The sequence below is a fragment of the Mytilus galloprovincialis genome, chromosome 10, assembly GCF_965363235.1.
Source record: "Mytilus galloprovincialis chromosome 10, xbMytGall1.hap1.1, whole genome shotgun sequence".
Lineage (NCBI taxonomy): Eukaryota > Metazoa > Mollusca > Bivalvia > Mytilida > Mytilidae > Mytilus > Mytilus galloprovincialis.
Genome location: NC_134847.1, coordinates 22,702,391 through 22,727,287, shown reverse-complemented (window position 1 = coordinate 22,727,287; position 24,897 = coordinate 22,702,391). Strand labels below are relative to the sequence as shown.

The 24,897-nt window shown below is 32.6% G+C and overlaps 1 protein-coding gene across 2 annotated transcripts in view; it reads left to right on the top strand.

Moving 5' to 3' along the window:
• Positions 1 to 5,566: 5,566 nt before the first annotated feature.
• Positions 5,567 to 24,897, top strand: part of LOC143047179 (DNA polymerase zeta catalytic subunit-like) — a 72,860-nt gene continuing 53,529 nt past the window's right edge. Inside the window, exons 1-6 of one of the 2 annotated variants that reach the window (XM_076220166.1) lie at positions 5,567 to 5,698; positions 13,671 to 13,780; positions 14,533 to 14,647; positions 15,480 to 15,617; positions 17,021 to 17,211; positions 17,585 to 17,817. In XM_076220166.1, coding sequence (XP_076076281.1) covers positions 14,534 to 14,647; positions 15,480 to 15,617; positions 17,021 to 17,211; positions 17,585 to 17,591 — 450 coding nt within the window. In that variant the 5' untranslated portion in view covers positions 5,567 to 5,698; positions 13,671 to 13,780; position 14,533 and the 3' untranslated portion in view covers positions 17,592 to 17,817. Of the gene's footprint in view, positions 5,699 to 13,670; positions 13,781 to 14,532; positions 14,648 to 15,479; positions 15,618 to 17,020; positions 17,212 to 17,584; positions 17,818 to 24,897 lie in introns of those variants that run through there. The other variant, XM_076220165.1, reaches the window with a different exon arrangement.

The following is a 24,897-nucleotide window of genomic DNA, read 5'->3' as shown; positions in this document are numbered from 1 at the left end:
AAGTTTCCCGTTTGAAATTGAAATGTCTAAATCTAGAAAAGGACAACTGCTGCTGTTTATGTTAGATTTAGTTAAAGTAAGTTCGTTTGGGTAAATTTCTGAAGTATATTTAGAGAACTCTGGATTATTCAACGAAAAAATATCATCCAGATAACGGTAGGTATTTTTGAATGTATCAACCAAATGTAACAATGATGGGTCTTTACTGAGTTTGGTCATAAACTGAGATTCATAGCAATATAGAAATAAATCTGCTATTAAAGAGGCACAGTTGGTGCCCATAGGAATACCTCCCATAGGAATATCTCTGTTTTTGTAGGCTTTGTCATAGATCCGTTTCAGCTCCGCTGCATAGTCCTCTGGTTTCTCGTCCGGTTTCGGGTTTCGCCTATTAAACAAATGTTTTGTAGTTTTTCTTGGTTTCGAAAGTTCCAAATCTATTGTTTATTTCTTTGGTTAATCTGGTATATAGCTTGATAATGTTCTTTGGGCCCTATCCAATATGGCCGAACTAACCGTGAAGAGCCCTATTGCAAGGCCGTTACTAGTTGGTCAAAGGCAAAGTCACTAGCTTCACCTTGGAGACGAGGACGTAGCTCTGCTAACTTGGTGTTGTCGTCCCAATGACTTAGATTAGAAACAGCTTCAAATCTATTGTAGTACGCCTCCCACTTGTCTTTGCCTGTATAGGAAGGTAATTTAACATTACTAGACAGAGGAGGTTTTCTTTTGGGCTCTGTTATGTTACAGGTATCTATACTGCCTTCTAGAGAATCTTCATAGCTGTTTTCATCTGAACTATCATCACTGTCTGACAGGATGGCAAAGTTGGACATCACAGGATGTAATCTGCCTGGGTCACTTTTGGACGTGGTTGGTCTTTTCTTTCTTTTCTAGTCTCCACCTTTTCAGTTAACTTGGTATCACTATGGAACCCCTTAAATGCTGATTGGATTGCTGTCACTAGTTGACCTTTCATTTTATGAAACGCCCCTTTGATTATACAATAAACAGCTGTGTCACCATGACTTTGCATTTCAGGTTCTTCTCTGTGTGGACTTCTCTCTTGGTCTGATATCTGAACTATTTTGTATAAAACTAGTGCTACGCAAATTTAGCAAGCTTACTTTTGGCACTACTGTAACATCTCTGTCGTCAGTTTCTGGCTCTGAAAAGTCTGTGTACATATTATCTGTGTCAGTCTCGAGGGCATCTGTCTCTGTGTCTATTTTGCTCCTTTCACCTGGTATATGTAGTGCTGGATTCTTCCTTTATTACCATAATTAAAAGACATTAGTATCACTGGATCCGCAAATGAAAACCAAATTCCACCGAGGATGCCAAAAATGTAACGCGCAAGAGCTATATGGTAAATAAGGTTGTCAGCAAACTCCAAAACAATAAACGTACTCAATACCTTGACCCAAGACTACATCTCAAAATCAGAACCAACTGAGGTGACACAACAAACCAGAAATATTGACTGGAAAAGCAATCTCTATGTCTCGCTAGATTTGTTAAAATCTAAAGGAAAGGGAAATATGATTTCAAGTTCAATACTTTATTATTGGCATGATGTTATGGTCACTTTCAATATATATAAAGGACTATTAAGAACTACAGTTTACCAATAAAAATATGAATAACAATAGTGTGCTTTTATTATTTGACTAGGGTTTTCTTCAGATACACTGATACTGGTATATAACAATGAGACCAGTAGCAAATATTACATATAACAAATAAACAAATGTACTAGAGATTTACTAGTAGCGTTTGTCTAATATTATTAAACAAGGTATATCTGAGGTATATATATGTACCGATTATCAGGTTGTCTGGTTGTCTGCATGTTGATATCGTAAAATATCACCTGCGAGACATAAAATGAAGCTTTTTGTCGAGTAAGCGCAGCGAACGAGATAAAAAAGCCTTCATATTATGTCGAGCAGCTGATATTTTACAATATTAATACATGCCGATAACCTGATAATCGATTTATCGGGCTGAATTTGCGTCTTTTGGAAGTATTGTCTTAGTTTCACCAGCAACCGGAAGTTGGCTTGATAAGTTCGGGTCAAACTTATCAACGTCGGTTCAAACATTATGACGTCACTGATATGTCCGGGTCAAAGTTAATAAGGCCAGGTCAACGTATTTGACGTCACAAAGCCGTGATATGGAGTTTTATTAAGAGCTGAGCAGATTGATATTGATGTTTAAAAGTGTGCTAGCTGACCCTGTGCTAGAGCGTTATATCAAGTGTATAAAATTTAGATAGGCAAGTGTGCTAGCTGACCCTGTGTTAGAGCTTATGCCTAAGATCTAAAGGTTTTTAAATATTTACTTGTAAATGAATGTACAAATAGTTTTATAAAGAGAAAATAAGTTAATCTCAGCTTATACAAATTTAAGCTATTATGACAATTATGACAATTGTGCTAGAGACTTTACTAGCAGTATATGCCATATAATTTATATCAAAGTTTACTCAAAATAGTGTTTATCCGTAATTTGGTTTTCTTATTTACTTCAAGACAATTGCTATAGAGACTGTACTTGCAGTGTAGTCCTGAAACCCTTATTCTTATCTCAACTATTTAAATCAAAACAAATATACTAGAGACTTTACTAGTAGTGTATGTCTTTTAACTAATCTTCCTCTTTGGCGTTATTTAAACAGGACAAATGTACTAGAAACTTTACTAGTAGCGTATGCCCTATATCCTTATTTATTTAGTAATTTAAACAAAACAGGTGTACTAGACACTTTACTAGTAGCGTATGTTTTGTGTCCCTTTTTCCTTATTTAATATTTATTTAAATTACGTAAAGCAAGACAAGTGTACTAGAGACTTTACTCAGTAGCGTATGTCTTCAAGCGACTTGTAAAATAGAGTATATAACAAAGAACTCTCAGACATACCTTTAAAAACCTATAATATAGTGTATAATTTAAACGCAAAAATAGTTTGATTGGCTAAAGTGGACTCTTGACGTTGACAGGCCTTACTTTCTATTAAAATTTTGGAAGCGGTTCGTTCCCTATAATAAAATGGCGTGAAAGTGACTTCAGTGCAGCGTTTTTGAAAGGTTATATAATATTATACACGCGCTGCACGACAGTGCATAAGTACCTTCTTCGTCTTCTCTGGATCTTTACATCCTTTATAGGGTAACTATACTTTCGTACGTCGAACAGTTCCACCACCAAAAAAAAAATAAATGAAGAATACAATCGTAACACAACAACATTATATACACTATTTACATTTTTTATGTCTCTATGTGTTTTTTACAAGGGATGTTTACAGGTTTTATTTTAACTTTTACATTGGAAGTTTACAGTTTTTAAGACTTTTTACATGCAAAGTTAGAACTTTTTATGATTTTTACTTTGACCAGTTATTTTTTATACATGTATATATAAATGTATATATTTTTATACATGTATATATAAATGTATATATATATATATATATATATATATATTTTTTTTTTTGGTCTACTGATATTTAAAATGTGATAACATTTACAGATTAGGTCACATATTCACTTTTTAGATAATTCACAAAATGAAAAAAGACAAGATTTTTGGTCTTTGACCTTAAGGAATTCGCCTTTATATATCTTTAAAGTTAATTTGACTCTAATTTATTCACTGTGTATTAAATAGAAAGATGATGTTTTTACAACTATTTTCAGTTAATTCACAGAATATTTATGAACTGAAACTCTTAAGATTTAATAAGAAGGATTATACTGTTAAGAATAGTATTAAGTAGACTATTTTTTTTTTTTAAATGCAGTTTGTTTAAATTTTACATTGCTGCCCCTCCCATCCTTACACCCACTCTCAGACAGCCTTTTTCGTTGCTTGGTCTTTCATCACCAGTTGATATCGTGCGTTGTGTATGAGGAACACTAGTCTTCTTGGTTGGGATTCTATTTGAGACATCAGGTCAGATGTGACTCTGAATATCTTTTGTTTTTTTGTAATGTCCATTAATACTTAAATTGTCATTTCACATGTGAGATCTTCTTCACGCACATTCCCATTTGTGGTTAGTAGGTTCTTAATTGTTTGTAGTATTGCATGGATCTCGCAGGTAATCCCACGCTTCACATTCTATAAGCAAATGTTATAATGTCTCTTAATTCTTTACAGTCACAGGCTATACAATGATCTTCAGTTCCTTGATTCTTTGTCTATCTTATATCTTAAAGGTTGTAGCATATACGTTCCAGTTAATAGTTTGATCTTGGTAGGTACTCTCTTGCTGTCTCTTGGAGATTGGTGCTTGATTGGCATGATTATATCACTGTTAAGGTATCGAAGGCCGGTATAGAGCTTAGCTAGAGATGTTATTCGCTCAATCCAGTAGGCACTGATACTTTTTTAAGCTTTATTTAACAGTTCATCCTTTTTCATCTGAATATCCAGCCACTCACTTATATATGATAGAACAAGTATGATTTAAGATCACAGGAAACAGCAGTACCCCCAAGAGTTCGAAGTAATAAGTATGGCTTAAGATCGTTTCGCTATAATGCTGCAAAAATCTGGAATAAGCTACCGACCATTGTCGAATAGAAACATCTTTTGACCAATTCAAAAAATTGCCGGTACAAACATGGAATCCAGGTAACAGCTCATGCCAGTGCAGTGCATGCATATAGTGTTTATGCCTGTTTTATTTTAATTTTATTTTTTTGTGTGACTATATGATTTGTGCAATCTTATTATTAACTTGTGCTATGTTTTAAGTGTACTATATGCTTTTAACTTATATATGTCATTTATGGTATCTTACTATGCATTATATGTTTAAAATTGCCTGTTGTTTTTCATGACTTTTGTATGTGTGTATTGTATTGTGTGTGTGTATTGTATTTTGTTATTAAGTCGATTTGAAAAGCTCAATAGAGCTGTAGTCCAAATAATTTTGACGCCTTGGGCGGCTATTTTATAAAAAAAATTGGACGCCCTCAGGCCTGCGTCAATGAGGGAACTAAAAAAATCCAAATATAAAAATACCCTCAGAAGACGGCATGATTATCTGGACTAACTAGAGCTTGTGTTATGTAGTTTATTGAATATCGACTCTAAATAAAACTATGAATCTTGAATCTTGAATCACCTGCATCCTAGATCGTATTAAAATTTTAGCATGATTGTTTTACTTCAATAAACCACTGTTACTATTCATTGACTTGATGCACAATTGCCTCCTTGCTAGTTGTTTTTGGGTTGGGTACATACATTTATGAAGAGGGTCATAACCTTTAAGTGTATTTGTGCTTCTACTGGTAGTATCGCACAGCGGCATGCACGATAGATCTACCCTTAAGTGCCTCTACTTGCACTGATAGCCAATCAAAAAGCTCCATTCTTTATCAAGTTGAAACGACAAAGAATACAAAATTATTAAAATATAAACTTTTACATTTTCTAACATTACTCGTAAAATGAAACATTTCTATAACAGTTTCCACAAAAATTAAGGTAAAATACTTTATTCTTTTAATCAACCAATGAAATCGCTAGCCTTTCATCTGAGGTAATCTGGTAATGGCGACACATGAGCACTGTCTGTAACAGAAACGAAGATCGACAAGTTTAAGCAAAATGCATAACCTTCAGTGGGGAAAAGTAAATTCTAGAACTCAATTCGAATTTAAAAAAGAGTGTATATAAGTAAGTTTGGCTGTCATTGTCCAAAACTGACAGAAAGTATGTCTAAAGTGATCCCGAAAAAGTTTCAGATGAAAAAGTACGGGAACTTTCTCAAAAATTAACAAGTTTCAAAAATCTGAATATCACAATATTCCTCATTTTCTTCCCATTTGTTGGCACAAGTTTATAAACAAACACAATTCTTAAAGCATTTGCAATGACTAGATAAACATAAAAATATGGAAAGTAATTTTAACAAAATCTTGATGTTTACAATTTATGCAAAAATGAAAACATTCCTGACTTGGAATAATTTATGAAAATATCTCTTCTATAAACAATAAACAAACAGTAAAGTCTTATTATCATAGGAACTTAGCACTCATAAAATGTATAGAATAAATAACATTATCAACAATTTTAAACATATACCTTATCTATAACAAGGAAAAAACATATTTACAGCATAATAAAAATTAGTCCAAATAATTATGACGTCTTGAAAGGCTATTATAATTTTTTTCTTTGACACCTTACTTTGAAAGAAATTATAATAGCCTTTCAAGACGTCATAATTATTTGGACTAAATAAAAATATAAAATCAAAGTACTGAAGTACTGAACATCAGATGTCTGCAGGTTCTAGTGGATGATCAAAAGCACATGTCACAGAAACAGATCACATCTCTATACCTGAAACTGAGGTTAATTTACAGAGATATTTTTTTCCGATACAAGTTCGTGCTTGGATGATGAATAAATGACAGGAAATTCAACCTCACCGTAATAACTATCATATTGTGTATGATAATAGTCCAAGAGAATACACTGGTTTGTTGTTATATATTAATATGAGGCAGGTATTACCTGTAAATGGGGACGAAGTCTGTATGAATTATTTTTTTATACCCCCGCTTTAAAAAAGGGGGGGTATACTGTTTTATTTTATACCCCCGCTTTAAAAAAGGGGGGGTATACTGTTTAACCTCTGTCTGTCCGTCAGTCCGTCCGTCAGTCCGTCAGTCCGTCCGTCAGTCAGTCCGTCCCATGAAACTTTCGTCACATTTTTCTCAGGAACTACACATCCACCCTTTCTGTAATTTGGTATCAACATTTATATATGTTAACCATACCGTGTGATGCGTTTTCAGATTCATCACTTGACAACTTCCTGTTTACCGAACACTTGTATGATTTTACACATAATAGCCAAGTTGAAAATTTTCGTCACATTTTTCTCAGGAACTACACATCCACCCTTTCTGTAATTTGGTATCAACATTTATATATGTTAGCCATACCGTGTGATGCGTTTTCAGATTCATCACTTGACAACTTCCTGTTTACCGAACACTTGTATGATTTTACACATGATAGCCAAGTTGAAAATTTTCGTCACATTTTTCTCAGCAACTACAATACAAGGATTTCTGAAATTTGGTTTCAGGATTTATATAAGTCAGCTATACCGTGTGATGCGTTTTCAGATTCATCACTCGACAACTTCCTGTTTACCGAACACTTGTATGATTTTACACATGATAGCCAAGTTGAAAATTTTCGTCACATTTTTCTCAGGAACTACAATACAAGGATTTCTGAAATTTGGTTTCAGGATTTATATAAGTCAGCTATACCGTGTGATGCGTTTTCAGATTCATCACTTGACAACTTCCTGTTTACCGAACACTTGCATATTTTTACACTATTAATATTATCCACTTGCGGCGGGGGTATCATCAGTGAGCAGTAGCTCGCAGTTTCACTTGTTGTAACTTAAAATATTTGTTTAAAAAAAAGAAACGGAAATACCAGACTACGTGAATGAATTTTATTTTTACAGGACATTCGGTCTGGTAAGCATCCTAGCTTTACCAGACCGAATGAAATATTACCAGACCAATTTTTTTTTACATCTAATTGTATATTATCCGACAAAAAACAACAAACATATGACTTTGTTGTGCCCTACTCCTCCCCAAAATGCACAAATTAAAACAAAATGATGTAACAAGAGGGGATATTGTTATGAAAGTTGTGCACAATTGCTTGAATGCATTTCAGTGAAGAGTAATGCCCCATTTTATTGGATTTTGACAATGTTTGTGAACTAAACATAATTTAGAGTTTCTGTATAAAATATTATTTCCTGTTTCTTCTTTCTTTTTCATATATCTTTTGGTTTTCAATTCTTGTGGTTATATTTCATAGCTAAATTTTGTGATCTGCTTGGATTTTTATTCATTTATTGTATTTAAATCGGCAAACCCGGAATTATCCTTATCCGTTCCCAGAATCTGATCCGGTTTTATTTACATTTCCGGTTGTGCCAATGATGGCATCCATTGTTGTTTTTGACAGTCAGATATGTTTTTACCCGGATTTACACATTACTGATTGTCGATGTTCGGCATAAAGCTAGCGGTTGAACAAAATAAACATCGCTGTGATGAATAATAAAGATGAAAATGAATTTGAGATCGTTTGGCAATTTTGCTAGAATGTTCCATGAAAAAAAACACCGGACATTCGGACCGGAATTCAACAAAATTTTACCAGACCGATCCATTATTCACCGGATTTGTCTGACGGTCCGACGTATTTCGTGTAGTCTGAAATACGGTAACGTTTCCGATTTTGGTTCTGTTGTTAGGGATTTAGTTGTGACGTTATTTAAATTATGATGTCATATGCAATGTAAACAATGAAACGCTATCATCAGGTAACGTTTTTTCATATCAAGGAATTATTAAAAATGAAATTGGTATTGCGCGTTCCTTCCTATTATATACTAGACTGATAAATATATATTTTACTCAAAGTTTCATACAAACGAGACCGGAAAAAGGAAGTACATTGTACATTTCTGCGCAGGTCCAGGATTTCAAAACACGACAAAAACAAATTGAACGATTTTGAGTTCATTAGTACAATGAAAAATTCGGAAAATTTTCCAGTATTTTTTTTATTGAATTTTCTACTGTTATTGGGGACTCCGTCCCCATATAATATGAGGCAGGCATTACCTGTGAATGGGGATGAAGTTTGTTTAAATTAATTTTTTTGTAACTTAAATATTTGTTAAAAAAAAGAAACGAAATACCGTAACGTTTCCGATTTTGGTTCTGTTGTTAGGGATTTTACTTGTGACGTTATTTAAGTTATGCCGTCATGTTCAATGTAAACAAAGAAACGCAATGCATCAGGTAACATTTATTCATACCGAAGACAAAGAATGATTAAAAACGAAATATTGGTACAGTACTAGTGCATTCCGGTTATTTGCATAGCCTAATTGTCAGACGAAATTATGCAATAAAGCGGAGTATGCTTATATCCGAAATGCCAGAATACGGAGTCAAATCGCCGATAGTGCAGATCAGTAAAGGAAATACCGAAGAAAGACATCTAAAGAAAGATGAACGTCCTTATATAATCCACTTGCATTGACTTACAACATATTGAATGCTTACATGTACTTGTTCTAATAAAAGTTATTTGTCTAGTGTCATGCATTTTATTTCATTGTGTATACTTTCAATAAAGTTTATTAACACATTTAGTTTTAGTTTATTTATGTACCGACTTTTCCTTTACCTGAGATACGAAAATAAAATTGTTCTAAAAATAGATTTGTTTCTATGACCCGGATGTACAAATTATATTGTTACGCTTTGAATAAAACAAACTGTTGAACAATGCTACACAGTTCATAATCATTTGATACAATAAATGTGTAATGAACTGCCTTTTATATGCAGTATTTACCGATTGCACAGTGATGTAACACTGTTACTTTGCCCTCGTTAGTTTCGTACGTACATGTATGCCCCGGACGTATGCAAAGCAGTTAACAGGTAATGGGGCCCTGCACGGGTAATTTGCTGGACATGAGTGTTGAAAGTGAGAAAATATAATAATTAGAAGTTAATGTTCTTTTTAAAAAATATTAAAAATGAAAGATTGATGTATGAAATTCTTCAACCATATATAATTGCCCTGTAATATTCAACATAAATGTAGATCACCCCTAGCCCAATTACAAGATTGCACATTGGATAATGATCGATAATTAGCAGGCTTTATATTTTTTAAAATACACCCAAAATTTAATCTACGAGTTATCTATGAACAATGTTTGAAATCCAATCAATAATTAACACCTTTCTAGATAGAAGATCATAGAATGGTTGTGTTTTTACAACAATCAGCTGATTGACATTTTTATGACCTCGAGGCTTAAAATAGAATATGGGAAACTTTACCTGTGTACACATCGAGGCCTTTTTTTATAATCATATAAACACGAAAGAAACTGTTTTAAAACTTTATTTAAATAACACAGAAGTAAATGTGAAATAATATAAAAAATTATGATGCATTCCAGAATAATATACTTTCCAAATTGCCGTTTCCGGTCAAAAATCTCGTCAGTTTCAACTAAGCATATCTAGCTGGCGATTATTTTCTATGCAATTAACCGAAATGCCACTTGTGGGGCTATGCATATAACCGTACAATTTAACATTAGATGAATGGGAAATGGTTTTGTGCAGGAGAAAAGTATGCAATTAACCGAATTATGCTATTAAGCGGTATGCAATTAAGTGGAATCGACTAATGTTAGATGAAAATTTTTTTTCAAGCATTTAAAGTTTCTTTGTTTTCCAGTTCACTGCTTTTAACAAAGTTAAATCTATATCACCAGTTTAATCAAATTATAATTACCAGTAGTCTTCATTTGCTTCAATTAATTAAAATATTGTATTAAACTGTTGATTTAAACATGAGACTTTATATAACAACTGTTGAGAAGACAGGGGGACTGGCAATGTCTTAAATGACCTTTGTATCCGAGGTCAATGTCACATCAGCGAAGACACCTTAGCTTTAGTTATATTAGTAACAAGTAAAAGTCAAACTGTATAGCTGTTATTTGTTATTACAGTTATATAATAAGAAATTTTCCCTTCAACAACATGATCACCAACCCACTATAAATTGTAAAATAAAACCTTCTTTATTCTTTGTTATTACCCATCACTTCAATTGAACAGATTTTTATACATATAAAAAAGGAAGATGTGTTATGATTGCCAATGAGACAACTCTCCACAAGAGACCAAATGACACAGAAATTAACAACTATAGGTCACTGTACGGCCTTCAACAATGAGCAAAGCCCATACTGCATAGTCAGCTATAAAAGGCCCCGAAATGACAATGTAAAACAATTCAAAAGAGAAAACTAACGGCCTAATTTATGTACGAAAAAAGGAACCAAAAACAAATATGTAACACATAAAAACAAATGACAGCCACTGAATTACAGACTCCTGACTTGGGACAGGGACATAGACATACAAATATATCCATCAAATACTAAAGGTTTAGTTTGTTTAACAATTCGCTAAAATAAGCAACTATTTTTTTCCCCTACAATTTGAACATTATCTAGTTATGATTTAATTATATACAGTTTGCATGGCTAGCTTTTGAGATAATCTAATAAAGATAACTGTCTAGGTCTGGTAATTTATCAAAATATGTTAATACTTTGTTAACATTCGAAATTTAAGAATATTTTGTGAAATTATTTTGTTTTTAATATTACCGGTCATAAACCTCTTAAGCAAAATTTCTTTTCCAATATTACTATCACCAACTAAATACACAAAGCTGAAATTACTGCTTAATCAGTGTTGATACCACTGTAACTTATATGGTGGTGAAGTTAAAATCATCCCTTTTGTTAGTTTTTCAGATGCCATCACGAGCTGGTTGAATGTTATGGAATATCCGTTTCACAGATGATAATGCATATTTCCTTAATGTTGAAACTACAATCCCTTTATTCCAAAATTGTTAACAAACAAATTAAACTTAATACTGTCTTTGTACTGACATGAGCAACACAACAGCTGCCTCCTTACCCTTCCAGAGCACCTGAGATCACCCCCAGTTTTTGGTGGGGTTCTTGTTGCTCAGTCTTTAGTTTTCTTTGTTGTGTTCTGTTTACTATTATTTGTCTGTTGGTCTTTTATATATTACTAGAACACACCCGTGATATCGCGGGTCCGTGACTGAATTAAAGTTTATAACTATGCGCAAGCCTTATTTTAGTATTATTTTTTATCTGATAAAGTCATGCCGATAATAAGATACACAATTTTCTCTGCTTTCAAATCTTTCTGTTTGAACCCGTCGAACTGGAACTTATCAATTATTGGTAATATTAATTATTTGGATAACAAAAGGTCCTGGAATGGAGTAATTTTTAATCAACAGCATTGTCCTATGTTAGTTATAAATAAAGTTGAATTTTTTGATTCACTGTTTTATGTCATGGCCGCTAACTAATTGAAAACGGTTCCTATATATACACCTTATTTTTAGTCCAGATTTTTAGTATTCGTATTGTTATCTTAGAAAGTCTTACTGATTAAAATACTACAATAGGTAACAATTTGACAATGATTGAATTTAGTAGTGTCCGTGATCCGTGTATATAGCATAATCCTAAATACACCGTTTGGTGGTGCACCTGTTAGATGCGGAACGTACAGATATGGTAATAGGTAACAGGTGAATATACTATTGGTATCGGTATCGGACTCGACCGGAACTTCTTAATTATTGGCAATATTAATTACGTGGAAAACAAAAGGGCCTGGAGTGGTGTAATTTTTAATCTACACCTTTTTACTATATTAGTTATATATAAAGCTGAATTCTTTGATTCGTCGTTTGTACGTGATGACGGCTGACAAATTGGACCTCGTAATTTTAGTATTATAGATGTACCAGACATTTTTAATGAACATCATTTATTTCAAAATAGTCCTTTATCCTTTTAAGAATGTAGATGAGGTATAGTGAAAGGTCTTAAATAATGAATGCATATAATTGTGGTTTTTTTATACGGGACGTATTATGGTATACAAATGTCCGGTGTCCGTCTGTCTGTCTGTCTGTCTGTCCGTCCGTCCGTCTGTCCGGCGTAAACATGTCGCACCGTAACTTGAGAACGACTTATCCAAATTTCATGAAACTTAATATAGTTGTTTCTTATGATGGTCAAATGATCTGTATACTTTTTGGTGAAAATAAGATTTAAACTTTTTGAGTTACGGCACTTTATAACTAAAACAGGGGTGTGTTTTTTTCACATGTCGCACTGTATCTCAAAAACGATTCTTGATTATGACTTAAAACTTTACACACTTCTTAGTTATATTAATCTCAATATCTGTATACTTTTTGGTGATGATTCAAAATTTCATTTTTGAGTTTTTGAGTATTTTGTAAAAAAGGGGGAGGTTTTTTTTACATGTCGCGCCATATCTCAAAAACTATTTATGATTATTGCTTAAAACTTTACACATGTCTTTGTTATATTAATCTCAATATCTGTATACTTTTTGGTGATGATTCAAAATTTCATTTTTGAGTTATTAGTATTTTGTAAAAAAGGGGGAGGTTTTTTTTTACATGTTGTGCCGTATCTCAAAAACGATTTATGATTATTGCTTAAAACTTTACACACTTCTTTGTTCTATTAATCTAAAGATCTGTATACTTTTTGGTGATTATTCAAAATTTTATTTTTGAGTTATTGAGTATTTTGTAAAACAGGGGAGGGTTTTTTACATGTCGCGCCGTATCTCAAAAATAAGTTATGATTATTGCTTAAAACTTTACACACTTCTTTGATATATTAATCTAAAGATCTGTATACTTTTTGGTTTTGATTCAAAATTTTATTTTGGTAATATTTAGTTTTTGTAAAAAAAACTAGGGTGGGGGGTTTCACATGTCCCGCCGTGTCTCTAAAACAATATATGGTTATTGCTTAAAACTTTCTCATAAACTATTTATGATTATTGCATAAGACTTCCACATAAGACGTCGGGCGTATCATGCGCTCATGGCGCAGCTGTTTATTTGTTGTTAGTATATATTATGTTAAAACATACAGGTCAATTTGTTGCAGGTTGGTGATAGTATTGTTAGGAAGGCAAGAGAAACTTTAGAAAGGTCTATTAAACTGGTAGAAGACACACCAAAGTGGGGAGCAAAAGTCTTGTATGGCGATACTGATAGGTAGATTTGATTATACAGACAAATAGTTATTGCATTGAAAATTTTAGTAATGTGGTTGAGCTATTGCTATTTGATTAGTTCCAGCTAGATATGATATTTGATGACTCTGCATTGTGAGGTACTGACTTGAGATTCCTTACAAGATCATTTAGTACCTAGAAGATTACCAAGAGTTTACATTTCCAAACTTTGCTAATTGATCCTAAAATAGTATAAGTCCTTTGATAATAAACACAATATTGTATATCCTTGCCTGTACATTCTTCCTTAGATTCATTTATCTTTAGATTTACACGATTTAATGTTTCAAATAACAAATTATTTGTAGATTTATATTGTTTGACTCATAAAAATTGGAATTGTTGTTCCAATTATTGTTCCAACTTATTGTCTAACTATCAGTCTTAATTTGACAAATGTAAAAGTTTTGTATTAGAATTTTATCTTGTTAATTGAACACAAGTACATTAATGGAAATGCTGTAATCTTTCAAAAATAGGGAACGTGTAGTTTTACTATCATGACAATTCACTTGATCAAGGATTTGTATTATTTACAAAAACTTAACATGAACAATGAAAAATGTCAATAGAATGTGTATAATCTCCAGTTTTGAGGCCCAAACTCCAGCCTATAGTTTCCCTTGGAACTTTTATTATTCTGTTGTGAATCAAATTAATGAGTTTTAGTCAGTCATGGTTGTCATGAATTTGTCAACTAATGATATACAACTTCAACAATATTTTTTTCAGCATGTTCATCTTATTGAAAGGTAGAAGTAAAGATGATGCTTTCAAGATTGGTTATGAAATCTGTGATGCTGTAACAGATATGCATCCAAGTCCAATTAAACTCAAATTTGAAAAGGTAAATAGGATTTAATCTAAATCAAGTTAATTACTGGTATGAATAATTTGATTAAATGATTATGTATGATTCTGTGCACAAATAAGATGTTGTGTTGTTGCCTAAGCCAATACACAGCGCTCGTCAAGTTAAGACAAGATTTGAGTATTACTTTTACAGTGATGAAGTTGTTAAAAATTTTTGTCTTGCCTGCCACCACTGTCAAGAAAGCTTCACAAGCAACCAACCCGATAAAACTATGCAGAAAGTAGAGATTGAACAAGGCAAACCCAATCAAAAACAGTAACTTTCGTTGATGAATGACCTTTAGTGTACAGGTCTTCTATCATAATTTTATTCATTGCCAGACATTTTTGTATAGTTCCATGCCGCTGCTGGTGGACGTTTCGTCCTCTAGGTTATCACCAGCCCTGTAGTCAGCACTTTCGGTGTTGACATGAATATCAATTATATGGTCATTTTAAAAAATTTCCTGTTTACAAAATTATGAACTTTTCGAAATACTAAGGATTTTCTCATCCAAGGCATAGATTACCTTAGCCGTTTATGGCATAACTTTTGGGAATTTTTGGTCCTCAATGGTCTTCATCTTTGTTCTTCTTTGGCTTTATAACTTTTTTATTCTGAGCGTCACCGATGAGTCTTATGTAGATAAAACTCGCGTCTGGCATACTAAATTATGAGCCATGGTACCTTTGATAATTATTTTTCTTGGAAAAAGGAAAAACTTAATTGTGAATGGAATGTACTGAATAACTCTGATAGTTGGGTAAGGTGGCAGAAACTGCCTATAGCTATTGTTTGATGTGAGTTTAATGTTTTTTTTATTTAGGTTTATCTTCCTTGTGTCTTGCAAACAAAGAAGAGATATGTAGGATTTAGTTATGAAACGCGAGACCAAAAGGAACCAATATTTGATGCTAAAGGCATAGAAACAGTGCGAAGAGATGCATGTCCTGCTGTAGCAAAGGTTTGATTGTGCAATTTTTTATCCTTGTAACTAATTTTAAAGTGATAGACGAAAATCGTTGACCTATGACTATGTCTGTCATTTTATTATTCTGTCCTTTGTCATTGTAATTATAAGATTGTCATTGTAATTATAAGATAGAGAATTAATTAACAATTGTTTAGCTTGAATACATTACAAGTAAGTCATGCAATTTTACAGATAACAAAGAAAAGATAAAATGTTTCCTTGTCTGCATTCAAAAAGTTCCTGGTCTGAATTTTTTGGAGCTCAGAAGTGTATTTTCATATTTTCAAAAGATTTTTTTTCTAAGGCCACGTGACTGGCTTCTATTGTCCGCATCATAATCTTTCAAACTAAATAAAAACTTCTCCTCTTCTTGCCAAATTTAACCAAACAGCCACAATCATCATCAATATCTAGTTTTATAAATGTGTTACATGACCCTGCCTGTCAACAAAGATGGCCAGACATACAGACACATGGCTTAAAATAGAACATAGTCCTGGGTAAAATGGTAATTTTGTCTCAGGAAAACCAGTATGAAAAGAGAAAATCTAACAGAGGTAGAAATGTTCAGAATGTTGAGAACTTGCTGTTCATTTATGTCAAAACTGTCATACAACTTCTTGTGGGAGAAGCCCTATCAAATTTTACCAAATATTTTTTTCTTTTTTGCTTATTATTATGAAATCTATAATTTGAGAAGGAAAAAATATTAGAAAGACCAAATCTACAAATAAGTCACATGGCCAATATTGTTAGATGACTCTTTATTTGAATTATTGACCTATAATGACAAATTTTACCATTTTTATACAACGGCAGAACAAAATTTTGTGTTTATATAATGCTAGAATGTTGTCATTGTCATCTAGGTAGTCTTCTGACACATTTCGCTTCCGGACAATAACTTTAGTTTAAGTTAATGGATTTAAATGAAATTTTACAAGAAGGTTTAATACCACAGAAGGAAGGTTGGGATTGATTTTGGGGGTTATGGTCCCTATAGTTTAGGAATTAGGGGCCAAAAGGGGACCCAAATAAGCATTTTTCTAGTTTCTGGACAATAACTTGTGGAATGGTGTATGGATCTCTCTAAAATTATACCATAAATTTCCATACCACAAAGGGATGGTTAGAATTGGCTTTCTGGGGTTTTGGCTCAAACTGTTATAGGAATTAGTGGCAAAAAAGGGGGAAAACAAAGGTATTCTGGTTAAAGGACAATTTCTTAAGTACAAAACATAATTTAAAAGCAGTGTAAGGGAGGTAATTCAAACATGTTGCAAATTTTATTTCAATATATTTTGCAGAAGAAAAAGTGTAATTCAGCTGAAGTAAACCAACTCTTCTTTTGTTTTCTTACATTGTTATTTCTAGATGCCACTATTCAATTTCAGGTTTTGGAAAGATCTATAAAAGTATTGTTCACAACAAGAGATGTTTCACAGGTTAAGCAATATGTTCAGAACCAATGTCGCAAAATAATGGAGGAAAAAGTTAGTATGCTGGACTTGGTCTTTGCCAAGGAATTCAGAGGGATGTCTGGATACAAACCTGGGGCATGTGTTCCAGCTTTGGAAATCTCAAGGTACTTTTCAAATACATTGCTAGCTGGTAATAAATTGGTCAAACTCCATGTGTAGTAATATGAATTCTTTGATTATGCAACAAGTTATAAACAAGTTATGTTAAACAAAATTAAAGTTGTGCACCTTTGAAATATTATGTGGAAAATGATTGATTTTCTGTTTCCCCTTTGACAGTTTTCCAGTACAAATGTTTTAGGATGATAAGTGTAATGGTTTTTATTATGTCTATGAGCTGAAAGATAAAACACTGTCAGCCAATCAGAAGACGTGTTACATCCAAAATTAAATTATGACTCTGGAAATTGATGGTTTCTTGGGATAAAGATTGGTTACATAAGATATCTTTTTATTTTGAAAGGAAAAATATTTCAGGAAATAAAAAGGAGGGGACTGGAGATCCTGGAAAAGAAGTTTAACCTACCTCATGTTAAATTTACTTTTCCAAGAAGATATAGATTTACTTTTGTACTTCTATGTTGTGTTCCTTGAGTTCCTATATTTTACTAGACTAATCGAAGTCTCACGACAGCAAGACCGGAAGAAGAAATTAGAGTTATGTGTTCTGCGCAGATCCGGAAATTAAAAAACGCAACAACAAAAAAATTGAACGATTTTGAGTTCATTAGTACAATGAAAAATTTGGGAAATTTTCCCGATTTTTTTTTTTTTTAATTGAATTTTCAACTGTAATAGGAGACTTCGTCCCCATATTAATATTACGGTTGCATGTATAATCTATTTATATAATATGAGGCAGGCCTGTGAATGGGGACGAAGTCTATATGAATTATTTTTTTTGTTACTTACATAATTGTTAAAAAAAAGAAACAGAAATACCGTAACAATTTTTTTTATGCATGATGGAAATTTAAGCGATAGCAAGACATTAGTGACCTCAAGGTCATCCTCTGCAAAAATATATGCCCTGGGGGTTAATTGTCACAGTACTAAGGGGAGATAATCAATCCAAATAACTTCATAGGGGGTGAACAATAAAGATTTGTTTTATACTGTCAGGTTTGAGGTAACGGTAGGTTATACTTTGTGTATAATGTATTAAGGGGAGATAATCAATCCAATTGACTTCATAGAGGGTGAACAAAAAATTGGTTCTATACTGTTATGTTTGAGGTAATGGTAGGTTATACTTTGTGTATAATGTATTAAGGGGAGGTAATTAATCCAAATGAGTTCATCGGGGGTGAACAAAAAAGATTTGTTTCATACTGTCAGGTTTGAGGTAACGGTAGGTTATACTTTGTATATAATGTATTAAGGGGAGATAATCAATCCAAATGACTTCATAGGTGGTGAACAATAAAGATTTGTTTTATACTGTCAGGTTTGAGGTAATGGTAAGTTATATATACTTTGTGTATAATGTATTTAGGGGAGATAATCAATTCAAATGACTTCATAGGTGGTGAACAATAAAGATTGGTTTTATACTGTCAGGTTTGAGGTAATGGTAGGTAATATATACTTTGTGTATAATGTATTAAGGGGAGATAATCAATCCAAATGACTTCATCAGGGGTGAACAAAAAAATGTTTTATTCTGCCAGGTTTGAGGTAATGGTAGGTTATACTTTGTGTATAATGTATTAAGGGTAGAGGATCAATCCAAATGACTTCATATAGGGGTTGAACAATAAAGATTTGTTTTATACTCTCAGGTTTGAGGTAACGGTAGGTTATACTTTGTGTATAATGTATTAAGGGGAGATAATCAATCCAATTGACTTCATAAGGGGTGAACAAAAAGATTGGTTTTATACTGTAATCTTTGAGGTAATGGTAGGTTATACTTTGTGTATAATGTATTAAGGGGAGATAATTAATCCAAATGACTTCATAGGAGGTGAACAATAAAGATTTGTTTTATACTGTCAGGTTTGAAGTAACGGTAGGTTATACTTCGTGTATAATGTATTAAGGGGAGATAATCAATCCAAATCACTTCATAGGGGTAAACACAAAAATCGTTTGATACTGTCAGGTTTGAGGTTACAGTAGGTTATACTTTGTGTATAATGTATTAAGGGGAGATAATCAATCCAAATGACTTCATAGGCGGTGAACAATAAAGATTTGTTTAATACTGCCAGGTTTGAGGTAATGGTAGGTTATACTTTGTGTATAATGTATTAAGGGTAGAGGATCAATCCAAATGACTTCATATAGGGGTTGAACAATAAAGATTTGTTTTATACTGTCATGTTTGAGGTAACGGTAGGTTATACTTTGTGTATAATGTATTATTGGGAGATAATCAATCCAAATGACTTCATAGGGGGTAAACAATAAAGATTTGTTTTATACTGTCAGGTTTGAGGTAACGGTAGGTTATACTTTGTGTATAATGTATTAAGGGGAGATAATGAATCAAATGACATTATAGATAGTCAACAAAAAAATTGTTTTATACTGTCAGGTTTGAGGTAACAGTAGGTTATACTTTTTGTATAATGTATTAAGGGGGGATAATCAATCCAAATGACTTCATAGGTTGTGAACAATAAAAATAAAATTATACTGTCATGTTTAAGGTAACGGTAGGTTATACTTTGTGTACAATTTAATAAGGGGAGATAATGAATCAAATTACATTATAGGTAGTCAACAAAAAAATTGTTTTATACTGTCAGGTTTGAGGTAACGGTAGGTTATACTTTGTGTATAATGTATTAAGGGGAGATAATGAATCAAATGACATTATAGGTAGTCAACAAAAAAATTGTTTTATACTGTCAGGTTTGAGGTAACGGCAGGTTATACTTTGTGTATAATGTATTAAGGGGAGATAATCAATCCAAATGACTTCATAGGGGGTGAACACAAAAATTGTTTTATACTGTCAGGTTTGAGGTAACGGTAGGTTATACTTTGTGTATAATGTATTAAGGGGAGATAATGAATCAAATGACATTATAGGTAGTCAACAAAAAAATTGTTTTATACTGTCAGGTTTGAGGTAACGGCAGGTTATACTTTGTGTATAATGTATTAAGGGGAGATAATCAATCCAAATGACTTCATAGGGGGTGAACACAAAAATTGTTTTATACTGTCAGGTTTGAGGTAACGGTAGGTTATACTTTGTGTATAATGTATTAAGGGGAGATAATCAATCAAATGACATTATAGGTAATCAACAAAAAAATTGTTTTAAACTGTCAGGTTTGAGGTAACAGTAGGTTATACTTTGTGTATGATGTATTAAGGGGAGATAATCAATCCAAATGACTTCATAGGGGGTGAACACAAAAATTGTTTTATACTGTCAGGTTTGAGGTAACGGTAGGTTATACTTTGTGTATAATGTATTAAGGGGGGATAATCAATTCAAATGACTTCATAGGTTGTGAACAATAAAAATAAAATTATACTGTCATGTTAAAGGTAACGATAGGTTATACTTTGTGTATAATGTATTAAGGGGAGATAATGAATCAAATGACATTATAGGTAGTCAACAAAAAAATTGTTTTATACTGTCAGGTTTGAAGTAACGGTAGGTTATACTTTGTGTATAATGTATTTAGGGGAGATAATCAATCCAAATGACTTCATAGGGGGTGAACACAAAAATTGTTTTATACTGTCAGGTTTGAGGTAACGGTAGGTTATACTTTGTGTATAATGTATTAAGGGGAGATAATCAATCCAAATGACTTCATAGGGGGGTGAACAATAAAGATTTGTTTTATACTGTCAGGTTTGAGGTAATGGTAGGTTATACTTTGTGTATAATGTATTAAGGAGAGATAATGAATCAAATGACATTATAGGTAGTCAACAAAAAAATTGTTTTATACTGTCAGGTTTGAGGTAACGGTAGGTTATACTTTGTGTAAAATGTATTAAGGGAAGATAATCAATCCAAATGTCTTCATAGGGGGTGAACACAAAAATTGATTTATACTGTCGGGTTTGAAGTAACGGTAGGAGTTACTTTGTGTATAATGTGTTAAGGGGAGATAATCAATCAAAATGACTTCATAGGGGGTTAACAATGAAGATTTGTTTTATACTGTCAGGTTTGAGGTAACAGTAGGTTATACTTTGTGTATAATGTATTAAGGGGAGATAATCAATCCAAATGACTTCATAGGGGGTGAACAATAAAGATTTGTTTTATACTGTCAGGTTTGAGGTAATGGTAGGTTATACTTTGTGTATAATGTATTAAGGGGAGATAATCATTCCAAATGACTTCATAGGTGGTGAAGAATAAAAATAAAATTATACTGTCATGTTTAAGGTAACGGTAGGTTATACTTTGTGTATAATGTATTAAGGGGAGATAATGAATCAAATGACATTATAGGTAATCAACAAAAAAATTGTTTTATACTGTCAGGTTTGAGGTAACAGTAGGTTATACTTTGTGTATAATGTATTAAGGGGAGATGATCAATCCAAATGACTTCATAGGGGGGTGAACAATAAAGATTTGTTTTAAACTGTCAGGTTTGAGGTAATGGTAGGTTATACTTTGTGTATAATGTATTAAGGGGAGATAATCAATCCAAATGACTTCATAGGTGGTGAACAATAAAAATAAAATTATACTGTCATGTTTAAGGTAACGGTAGGTTATACTTTGTGTATAATGTATTAAGGAGAGATAATGAATCAAATGACATTATAGGGAGTCAACAAAAAAATTGTTTTATACTGTCAGGTTTGAGGTAACGGTAGGTTATACTTTGTGTATAATGTATTAAGGGGAGATAATCAATGCAAATGACTTCATAGGGGGTGAACAATGAAGATTTGTTTTATACTGTCAGGTTTGAGGTAATGGTAGGTTATACTTTGTGTATAATGTATTAAGGGGAGATAATCAATCCAATTGACTTCATAGGGGGGTGAACAATAAAGATTTGTTTTAAATTGTGAGGTTTGAGGTAATGGTAAGTTATACTTTGTGTATGATGTATTAAGGGGAGATAATGAATCAATTGACGTTATAAGTAGTCAACAAAAAAGTTGTTTTATACTGTCGGGTTTGAGGTAACGGTAGGTTATACTTTGTGTAAAATGTATTAAGGGAAGATAATCAATCCAAATGTCTTCATAGGGGGTGAACACAAAAATTGATTTATACTGTCAGGTTTGAAGTAACGGTAGGAGTTTCTTTGTGTATAATGTGTTGAGGGGAGATAATCAATCAAAATGACTTCATAGGAGGTTAACAATGAAGATTTGTTTTATACTGTCAGGTTTGAGGTAACAGTAGGTTATACTTTGTGTATAATGTATTAAGGGGAGATAATCAATCCAAATGACTTCATAGGGGGTGAACAATAAAGATTTGTTTTATACTGTCAGGTTTGAGGTAATGGTAGGTTATACTTTGTGTATAATGTATTAAGGGGAGATAATCAATCCAAATGACTTCATAGGTGGTGAACTATAAAAATAAAATTATACTGTCATGTTTAAGGTAACAGTAGGTTATACTTTGTGTATAATGTATTAAGGGGAGATAATGAATCAAATGACATTATAGGTAGTCAACAAAAAAATTGTCTTATACTGTCGGGTTTGAGGTAACGGTAGGTTATACTTTGTGTATAATGTATTAGGGGAGATAATCAATCCAAATGACTTCATAGGGGGTGAACAATAAAGTTTTGTTTTATACTGTCAGGTTTGAGGTAATGGTAGGTTATACTTTGTGTATAATGTATTAAGGGGAGATAATCAATCCAAATGACTTCATAGGGGGGTGAACAATAAAGATTTGTTTTGAACTGTGAGGTTTGAGGTAATGGTAGGTTATACTTTGTGTATGATGTATTAAGGGGAGATAATGAATCAAATGACATTATAGGTAGTCAACAAAAAAATTTTCATACTGTCAGGTTTGAGGCAGGGTAGGTTATACTTTGTGTATAATGTATTAAGGGGAGATAATCAATCCAAATGACTTCATAGGGGGTGAACACAAAAATTGTTTTATACTGTCAGGTTTGAGGTAATGGTAGGTTATACTTTGTGTATAATGTATTAAGGGGAGATAATCAATCCAAATGACTTCATAGGGGGGTGAACAATAAAGATTTGTTTTAAACTGTCATGTTTGAGGTAACAGTAGGTTATACTTTGTGTATAATGTATTAAGGGGAGATAATGAATGAAATGACGTTATAAGTAGTCAACAAAAAAATTGTTTTATACTGTCAGGTTTGAGGTTACGGTAGGTTATACTTTATGTAAAATGTATTAAGGGAAGATAATCAATCCAAATGTCTTCATAGGGGGTGAACACAAAAATTGATTTATACTGTCAGGTTTGAGGTAACGGTAGGAGTTACTTTGTGTATAATGTGATAAGGGGAGATAATCAATCCAAATGACTTCATAGGGGGTTAAAAATGAAGATTTGTTTTATACTGTCAGGTTTGAGGTAACAGTAGGTTATACTTTGTGTATAATGTATTAAGGGGAGATAATCAATCCAAATGACTTCATAGGGGGTGAACAATAAAGATTTGTTTTATACTGTCATGTTTGAGGTAACGGTAGGTTATACTTTGTGTATAATGTTTTAAGGGGAGATAATCAATCAAAATGACTTCATAGGGGGTTAACAATGAAGATTTGTTTTATACTGTCAGGTTTGAGGTAACAGTAGGTTATACTTTGTGTATATTGTATTAAGGGGAGATAATCAATCCAAATGACTTCATAGGGGGTGAACAATAAAGATTTGTTTTATACTGTCAGGTTTGAGGTAATGGTAGGTTATACTTTGTGTATAATGTATTAAGGGGAGATAATCAATCCAAATGACTTCATAGGTGGTGAACAATAAAAATAAAATTATACTGTCATGTTTAAGGTAACGGTAGGTTATATTTTGTGTATAATGTATTAAGGGGAGATAATGACTCAAATGACATTATAGGTAATCAACAAAAAAATTGTTTTATACTGTCAGGTTTGAGGTAACGGTAGGTTATACTTTGTGTATAATGTATTTAAGGGAGATAATCAATCCAAATGACTTCATAGGGGGTGAACACAAAATTGTTTTATACTGTCAGGTTTGAGGTAACGGTAGGTTATACTTTGTGTATAATGTATTAAGGGGGGATAATCAATTCAAATGACTTCATAGGTTGTGAACAATAAAAATAAAATTATACTGTCATGTTTAAGGTAACGGTAGGTTATACTTTGTGTATAATGTATTAAGGGGAGATAATGAATCAAATGACATTATAGGTAGTCAACAAAAAAATTGTTTTATACTGTCAGGTTTGAGGTAACGGCAGGTTATACTTTCTGTATAATGTATTAAGGGAAGATAATCAATCCAAATGACTTCATAGGGGGTGAACACAAAAATTGTTTTATACTGTCAGGTTTGAGGTAACGGTAGGTTATACTTTGTGTATAATGTATTAAGGGGAGATAATCAATCCAAATGACTTCATAGGGGGTTGAACAATAAAGATTTGTTTTAAACTGTCAGGTTTGAGGTAACGGAAGGTTATACTTTGTGTATAATGTATTAAGGGGAGTTAATCAATCAAATGACGTTATTAGTAGTCAACAAAAAAATTGTTTTATACTGTTGGGTTTGAGGTTACGGTAGGTTATACTTTGTGTAAAATGTATTAAGGGAAGATAATCAATCCAAATGTCTTCATAGGGGGTGAACACAAAAA